The following is an 8861-nucleotide window of genomic DNA, read 5'->3' on the forward strand; positions in this document are numbered from 1 at the left end:
AGCCACTCTCTCCAACCGCCCACCCACCCAACAGCAGCAAAGATGCCCTTCGGACTCTTCGAAAGCCGCTGGTCGATCGACCAGATCCCTGACCTCGCCGGTAAGCCACCCACCCCTGCCCACTGCCAGCCTGCCGGACTGACCCGCTCGGCGCTGTTCCTGCAGGCAAAGTCGCCATCGTCACCGGTCAGCCCCCGTCCCCCTCCTCTGCTCCCCCCACGCACTGACCCCGCTGTGCTCCAGGCGGGAACTCCGGGCTGGGCTTCATCACCTGTCTCGAGCTGGCGCGCAAGAACGCCCGCGTATAGTTGCGTGTCTCGCTCTTCGTCCTGCATGCCGAGATCGCTGACGGAGGGGGCTGCAGCATGGCCTCCCGCAGCCGCGCCAAGGCCGAGGACGCCATCCAGAAGATCACCGCCGAGCTGGCCGCCGCCGGGGCCGCCCCGCCCGCCGTCGAGTTCCTCGAGTTCGACCTCGCCACGATCGCCGCGGGAAAGGCGGCCGCGGCGGCGTTTCTGGCAAAGGAGGACCGGCTCGACATGCTGATCAACAACGCGGGCATCGTGAGTCGCCCCCCTCCCCGAGGTCCAGATCCATGCGGGGGCTGATGAGGGAGAGAGAGACAGATGGCGACGCCGTACGCGCTCAGCGCCGACGGCATCGAGCTGCAGGCCTGCAACGCCACCGGCCATTACGCGCTCACCATCCCCCTGCTGCCCGTGCTCCGGAAGACCGCCGAAGCCCCCGGCAGCGCCGTCCGGATCGTCAACCTCGCCAGCATCGCCCATCGCGCCGCCGCCTCCAAGCCCGACTTCTCCTCCCTCGAGGCCCTCAACCGCTCCTACTCGTCCACCTGGATCCGCTACGGGAACAGCAAGCTCGCCGTGCGTCTTCCTCCCCTACCTCCTCCCTCACCCACCCGCGCCTGACCGCCCCTGTGCACAGAACATCCTGTTCAACAGCGAGCTCCAGAGACGCCTCGAGGGGACCAACATCCACTGTCTGGCCGTCGTGCGTCCCCCCCCCCCCCCCTCTCTCTCCACCCCCTGCCGCGCACACTCACACCTCTCTGGCCACAGCACCCGGGCGTCGTCGACACGGACTTGTTCAGAGGTAGGCCCTCTCCCCGTCCCCTCGTCCCCTCCGGCCCCTGACTGTCGGGCGCGTGTTGCAGGCCTCGGCGAGTCCTTTCCGCTCCTGCGCCCGCTCCTAGTTGAGTCCCTTCCACCGCCCCGAGCCGGACGAGCAGCTGCTGATCCGCCCCGCCCCGCAGAGCCTCAAGTCGCTCTTCAGGGGCACCATCCTCATCAGTCCCCAGCAAGGCGCCCTGACCCAGCTGTACGCCGCGACGTCGCCCGACGTGGCCCGGCTCGACCTCAAGTTAAGCCCCCCCTCCTCCCTCTCCTCACACCCAAAAACTGATCAGTAGTGGGTGCAGGGGCAAGTACTTGGTGCCGTACGCCAAGGTCGAGACGCCTAGTCTGCTCGCCCAGGACCCCGACCACACTCTCGCGCTCCAGTTCTGGACCCTCTGCGAGTCGCTCTACGCCGCTAAGATCTGACCCTCTCTTCGGAGGGCCTCGTTGGGCGGCCTGCGGGCGGGGCTCGGCCGCGTTGGAGGAGCGGGCCGGTGGCTCTCGCAGAGGCTTCGGCCCCTGCGGACGGCTCCGGCGCGCAAGTTGCCCCGCCTACGACCCATCTTCCCCAAATCATTGTTTCGCATCCCCCGGACCCGTTCAAAGTCTGTGTCGCCTGCCTGGCCTCCTGTCCATCCATCCCTCATCCATCCCCCTCAGCTCCGCCCGCCACCCCTCCAAAACCCCATCTCCGAACCCCGAATTGCCTGTTTTTGTGCCCGTGCGCCTGTATCTTTCTTGTACCACAATACACACACAGTATAGAAGCCCCTGCAAGTGTTCGATCTTGGTGTGTGCGAGGATGGGCGCTTGGGGCGGGGGTGCCACACATTTCTGGGTCCAAGACCGCTTGCGTTCACGTGGGCTATCCATGAAGGCATCTTGCCGGGCTCGCATACGGGTCATGGCCAGCCCGGGCTGAGCCACACTGTGATCACCCTCCTCAACCACGCAGAATCCTGCTGTCCGTCCAACGCATGCATCTCATTCGATTCCCTGCCAGATTATAACGTGTCTCTTCACCCCGTCGCCCACTGCTAGAGGACAAGTTGAGGTTTTTGACGAGGTGTGGGATGCTTGTATAGACCTATGGACCCCCAATCCCTGCACTGTAGAGGTGGGATCGGGTTGTGCATGCGAGGGCAGCTCTATACTGGAGCTTACGGCCATTTGCTCTAGAATCCCGGATCCAATCCCGATCCCGGAATCCTTGTATGTATTATGTAAATATATGTTGTATCCCCTCAGACTCGGACGAGTCGGACTACCACCCAGCCCACACCCGCGACGCTCCAAATCCAAACCCAGAGCCTGTGACATCCTGGATCCCTGTGTGCGACACCCCTCAACAATTGACACCGGAGTTTTTCATGTCCTCTGAATAGATCGGAGGTCAATCAGCATTTCAAGACCAAGTCCTTCATCTCACTCATTTTTTTTTCCCTTTGCACATAATTATTAAGCTTGTTACGTTGCACTCTCATTTTTCACATGTTTCACATGTTTTTGTGAGGAAATTATATTATTTGTTAATATTGGTCCATAATACAAAACAAAAACAGAACAAGGCGTAAAAGGAGTAAAAGAGAAAGATCAGATGAGATGGCTGCTTCTGGGATTGTCCATAAGCAACACTGGGTCGCTACACTATTTCAGCGCTACGTGTTAGCGTAGCGGCAAAAAGCGCCCATCTGTTTTGCATAGTGTTAGCGCGCTGTTAGCGCCGCTACGCTGCGCTAATTTTCAGCGGCGCTAACAGCGCGCCAATTCTTTGTTAGCGTTAGCGCGCCGCTACAGTCGCTACGCTACGCTTCTTTTGCGCCCTGCATGTGTAGCGTTAGCGCAATTGCGCACATCTGTGCTAACGCTACGCTATCAGATAAAATAGCTGCGCACCGCGTGCGCGTAGCGCATATGCGTGCAATTGCACTAACGCTACACTAAAAATAGTGCATTTGCGCTGCGCTACGCTACGCTAACCGCTATGGTTAGCATAGCAACCCAGTGTTGCCATAAGCTCATGGTCATGGCCAGCCATTTCAATCATGTGTGTTTCAGTTGAATCTTCCAATGCACCTGATTCACCATCTGAGTCTTGATCATTGAGTACTTCTTCTTCCAAGATCAGATCAAGATCTGATGAGATGTGCTTGTTATAGATATTTGACTCAAGGAATTCAATCAGGACAAACCACATGTCCGGTAGCAATTTGTGCCTCACTAATCACTTGGCTAGCATGCTGTTTATGGTTCCGGCCCATCTGATAAGTAGAGCTTTGTGCTGATTTTGATCCACTTCCAGTAAACGCTTGCCACTTAGCAAAGTCATGGCGCTGTGACCATCTTTGCCCAACACATTGTTCATAGCATCTTTCAGCTTGGTACTTAAGGGTCCTGAGATTATGATTGTGTTGGTCAATTCAATTAAGATCATGTAATAAATGAGCAGGAAATTTACCTTGAACACATTCATTGATACAGGATTTTAGCTGATCTCTATGAGCCATCCCCCACAAGACAGTCATTTGCAACTTAATATTCAATTGAGTAAGCTCCTCTTTTGAACGGTCTAACACCAACACAGCATGAATTCTGTTTTGTACAGTAGGATCAAGAGCCCATGGGTCCTTTGATACGCAAATGTAGCTATTGTTCCAAAAAGAGTCATTGAGAGGGATCTTTGTAAATTGTGCATAGTCAATTGGGGTTTTTTCAGGCAGATTGAGCTGTTTGGGGCAGTGGTGCTATTTATGGTTGGTATGCCGGGCCAAGAATGTGTTCAACACAGTAATAACTGCTTTTTTACGGCAATTGAGGGCATCAAAGATCTTCTCCTTCAGTATGGTCCCCAGCCGTTCTCCACAAGCTTTTGAATCACACAAAGGTTGCATTTCTCCCTGTATCTCAACAGCAGCTTTTTAAAGTGCATTTTTAGCACTCCAAAGCAGCCAGTCTCCGCTGTTTTTCCTATGCACAGAAAATGCAGGTCAATATTGTTTTAGCCCAAGGGGATACACATGCTCAACCTTGCCACAGTAGTGGTATATTCAGCATCCAGGATCCAATCCTGGATGCCAAGTTGTCATTCATTACCATTTCAGAGTCACTCAAGCCTGCTGTGTCACAACAAATGTCAGTTGAAACCTTTCATTCCACAATAAGACAAAGGCAGATAAGAAGCATATCACTAACTGTTCTCCGTCTCAGCAGCTGCAAAGTGAGAGCCTAATTTCTGGGCCTCTGCATCTTGCGCAGCCTGAAGTGATTGGATATTGTGCAACGGGTTGATCATTCACATCAAATCTGAGTGAGCCCCCATTTGCAAACCCAAGGAAAAAGTCTCACTACACAAAAATAAATGTCAAAAGGTGAAGGAGAAGTTAGTAAATGAAGTGTTTTTTGGTTGATTTTTGGTTAACGCACACAAGCCCTTCAATGTTTCACCTCGCTCAAAGAACTGAGCTTGCCCCTCCTGCTTGTAATCTCTTTGTGGTTTTGATTGAACTGGAATTCTTTCTGAGCCTGGCATTGCTCTCAAAAGAAAGCCTTGTTAAAGTTTGCACCACGTATGTGTGGGTTTGGCTTTTGCAGAAAATCATCTAGGCCCTGTTTGTCTGCTGTGTTATATGTCATAAATGGTTGAATTTATGACACCAAGACCCAAAGTTTGCCCCCCGTTACCACCAAAACTTTGAAACCGCAGGGGGTAGCGCATCATAAATTTGACCATTTATGTTGTATAACGCGGCAGCCAAACGGGGCCCTAGTTTACTTTGGGCTTTTTTTTGGAAAATGAAAGCATCACAAGTTTTCCTTTCCAAAGTCAAACCTACAGAATGAATTAACTTATGGTATGATGTACCGTATAATTGATTTGAAGGGTAATAAAATACACACACAGTTTTTCTATTCCAAGAAAATTGTGGAATACATTGTGATGATTGAGTGCCACAAGTAAATGATTAAGTGTTGCTTGTTTCAGCGGAACCACAAGGCAAGAGTTGTAGGACCAAAGTGTTGAGAGTCAAGTCCGTCCCTCGACTTGAGCTACTGCCACTCAAAACAAAACATGTCATGCAAATATCACTGGACACGCTTTGTCTCCTGGTTTTCCTCTAGACTCTCAAATTTTCCTTGGCTCATCTCACAATCCTGGTCAAAAACGTTCAAATCTGTCTTGCTCATCCTTGTTTCCAACTCAAGTCCTTGCTCATCAAACTCGACCGGAAGATTTCTCATCACCAAATCCAACAAACTTTGACTCTTTTAAATACTTGACATCTCTCACTCATTCTTTCTTTCCTCTGGGGAACACGCTTGACTCATCTCTTAAAAATATCATTGATAGTCTCAAAACATCTTCAAGCTTCCTGACTATCCGTTCCTCCAGAAGACAACATTTCCAATCAGTCTTCAAATTCTTCAAAGCCTCAAGACTTCCTCACTCAACTCTTTCTTCAGTCTCTGCTCTTTCTTCCTCATCATTATATCATCTCATCTTTTTGTTGTGCTCTTCTATGTTGTGTTTGCCTTCAGTTTGATTCTTAACACAAACATGCTCCATTCTCTCACCATTGGTTAGGCCCTATCCTTCATTGTACCGGGGGTTAAACTTGAGTTGACAGGGCCAGTCATGAACATACAAATGAAAGACTGCTGTGGCAAACTTCATCCTAGGAAGATGCTCAGTCAACAGTTTCCGAGATTCAAAGAATTTTCCCATTGTACAGCCAATATTGTATAGGACTTTCAATTGGATATTTGGATCCAGATCAGATAGTAGCAGACACTTCAGTATGGACATTGGCAGGCCACATCCTTTGCCCAATTTGTGGATGTTGCAAAATTAAAACACAGAATCATGTCAACAGCAGCATACAAACAAACCCATCTCATTGCATCCCTTCCACATGCTCGCATAGTGGCAATCATTGGCAGCCTTGTGCTGCTCCGCACATCTATCTTTCTAGATATACCAATTTTCACAAGCTGGTCAGGTTCTTTGTTGTCTCTGCGCGATGTACATGTGGCAGAGAAATGATACCACTGGTGATATCTCAAGTAAGCCATGGAGTAGAGACCACTGCCACAATGTACCCGGCAGGGTATCTGTGTTTATTTTGCGGTTGAGTTTTATGCCTGCTTAACAGCAGGCAAAAAGATGGGAGAATTTCAGGCAAAGATCCAAGACTCACTTCTCCCATATATTAGGGGGTTTTCTCTTGGAGAGAGTTTTCCCGCAGAGTTGTTTTTGGTACAAAGCCTGTCTACATTGTTGTTCAACAACAATTGAGGCCTTTCCATCAAAACTTAACACCTTTTACTTCCTTTCTTTGTATCCTCAATAAACCAACACCTCTCTATCCTGTCGCGCTTGCCTACTCGGCTCCCTTGCCTCAATCATCTTTTGGGTCCTTTTGAGCCACCGACCAGGTATTGGTAAGCCCGTCCAGATTCCTTTTTTCCTCTCTCCTCTCTCCGACGTAAGGATCTTATAGATCCCTGCTAGGCCCCTCTTACCCAAGACGTGTGGCTACTCCTCCCGCATTGATGGTTGAGTAGAGAAAGACTTTGGTCTACTGTTTAGATATTCCGCGCTTCACCAGCGCTAGTCCATTCAATACTCAGTATCTTGTCATTCAGAGTACGGTCACTTTAGAGATTCCCTGACAAGCCTCTTGGTGACTGATGAAGACTCTCCTCCTGGGGCAGAGATGAAACAAGGGGCCGCTGATAAAGCAGCAAAGATATAGGGGGTAGTGCTACACCTACACTACCGCTAGCGCCTCCTATTTTGTGCACCGATGCAGCTCTCCCTACCACTAGCGCCTCCTTTGTTGCGCGCCTATGCGGCTCTAAAAGGTGGGTGAGAGGTCCGCAAAAGAAGGCAGTGCGCGTCGATGAAAATGGTAAATGGCAATAGCGCGATGAGGAGGGAAGAAGCTGACAAGAGTGGGGAAGCTTCTGACTAGGGGGAAGCAGGGGCCCGGGGGAGAGTCAGGTTGTAGTCAACCCGAGTCTTCTCAAGACTGCTGCATGTCTCTCGGGCGTCCCGGGCCCAACCAGCACTGCTTCGCCCGCGATATTGCCTGGCTCCCTCTGCTCGCGCGTGCTTGGACCTAGTTGACCTCGCCTAGCGGTCCGGTCACCTTCCAGGAACCACCTTGGTCTGTTTTTGGGTGTTAGCAAGCACGGAGTGATTTAATTTTAGTCCCCGCTGTGCAGACCCAAACTTCCGAATGGGATGAGGGGAACCGGTTTCAATGTCGGGACGCGCACCAACGCGACCGACCCGGGCACAATGTGGAGGCAGACGCAGGGTCGTTCAGTCGGATTTTCCTACTGTCGGATTACGGATTACGTGTAATCCGACAGTACGAGCTGCGGGTATGTACATGTTTGTTTATTCACATAGGTGTATATACATATGTTGAATTTGGAGTGTTACCGGTGTAGAGAACCCAAAATCTGAGGGCGCTCGCCTGGGCGAGGCGGACATCAAGGATTCCGGGATCAGGATTGGATCCGGGATTCACAGCAAGCGACAGTATAGAGCTGTCCTCGCATGCATACCTCCTCCCACCTCTACAGTGTAGGGATTGGGGGACCATAGGTCCTTGTATAGGGGCGACACCAAGCAGGCTTCGCAGGCTTCCAAGCAGGTTTCGCAGGCTTCCAAGCAGGTTTCGCAGGCTTCCAAGCAGGTTTCGCAGGCTTCCAAGCAGGTTTCGCAGGCTTCCAAGCAGGTTTCGCAGGCTTCCAAGCAGGCTTTGCAGGCTTGTCTTACCCATGAAGGTCCATAAATGGAGCCAAATCGTTGCGGGGAGGGCCGCTTGGATGGCCGCCAACAACAGCTGTTTGTGGTGCAGTCCAGCAGCGTGTTCTGCATGCGGCTGAAGCAAGCGCGCATTGGAACCAACACATTCTGTCTACGGTGTGCCTTTTTGGTCTGGGCTGGGCTTTCCTCGGGCGCCAAGGTTCTGGCCCATTCTACCTTGTTGGGCAGGCGCAAGTAATCCCTGCCGTTCAAGGTGGCCGCATGCAGACCATTACCAGATGGGGACTATGGCGTTCGAGGCACAGCACCGCCACCTTTTGGAGAAACCTTTTCTCCAGCCCAGGCAGGGCCAGAGAAAAGGTTTATCTGGGGTAAGGAAAGAGCGGTGGATTATCAGAGAGGATTTTATTACTCCCTAGGATTGGGGGGAAAATCCTCAAATGGGTGTGGGGACTTTATTTTTGGTATAGAGGCTTTCTCGAGCAAATTTATTTCTGGCCTTATTCAAGCCCTAAAGAGGCAACTCAGTCAGGGTATAAGAGGAAACATGGGGCAAGGGAGCCCCCAGGTGATGCATTTTCAACTTGAACAGATGTGAATTGCTACAGGCTGACTTCTCACATCCAAACAAACCTCATCAAAAAGCACTGAAATATTGAAATGGAGTCATTTTGGCAAGGCAATCATCAACGGAGAAATAAATAGGGAAAAAATTGTGAAGAACAAACAATAAAGTGGATCAAAAACACTTGAATATACGTAATTGAGAAAGATATTTTCACAAATTATTCAAAGGATGATTTTTCCTCAGGATCAAGAAACAAGGACTCAGATTCTTGTTTTAATCTTGGTAAATCTTCACTAAACTTGTCCAGATCTTCCATGATATGTCGGTACATTATGTTCTTTGAATATTCTTCCAGCCTTTCACCTTGTTCGATTTTTAA

The 8861-nt window shown here is 50.7% G+C and overlaps 1 protein-coding gene across 1 annotated transcript; it reads left to right on the plus strand.

The window, feature by feature from the left end:
- Window positions 1-42: 42 nt before the first annotated feature.
- PtA15_11A270 (uncharacterized protein) lies at window positions 43-1562 on the plus strand (the record flags this gene model as incomplete). The annotated part of the gene is made up of 10 exons (XM_053161161.1): window positions 43-100; window positions 166-186; window positions 244-307; window positions 365-563; window positions 627-884; window positions 946-1011; window positions 1080-1113; window positions 1175-1212; window positions 1274-1380; window positions 1439-1562. The coding sequence occupies 10 exons, from the start codon at window positions 43-45 to the stop codon at window positions 1560-1562; spliced, it is 969 nt and encodes a 322-aa protein (XP_053025135.1).
- Between the last annotated feature and the right edge of the window lie 7299 nt (window positions 1563-8861).

This window comes from Puccinia triticina, chromosome 11A (assembly GCF_026914185.1).
Source record: "Puccinia triticina chromosome 11A, complete sequence".
Classification (NCBI taxonomy): domain Eukaryota; kingdom Fungi; phylum Basidiomycota; class Pucciniomycetes; order Pucciniales; family Pucciniaceae; genus Puccinia; species Puccinia triticina.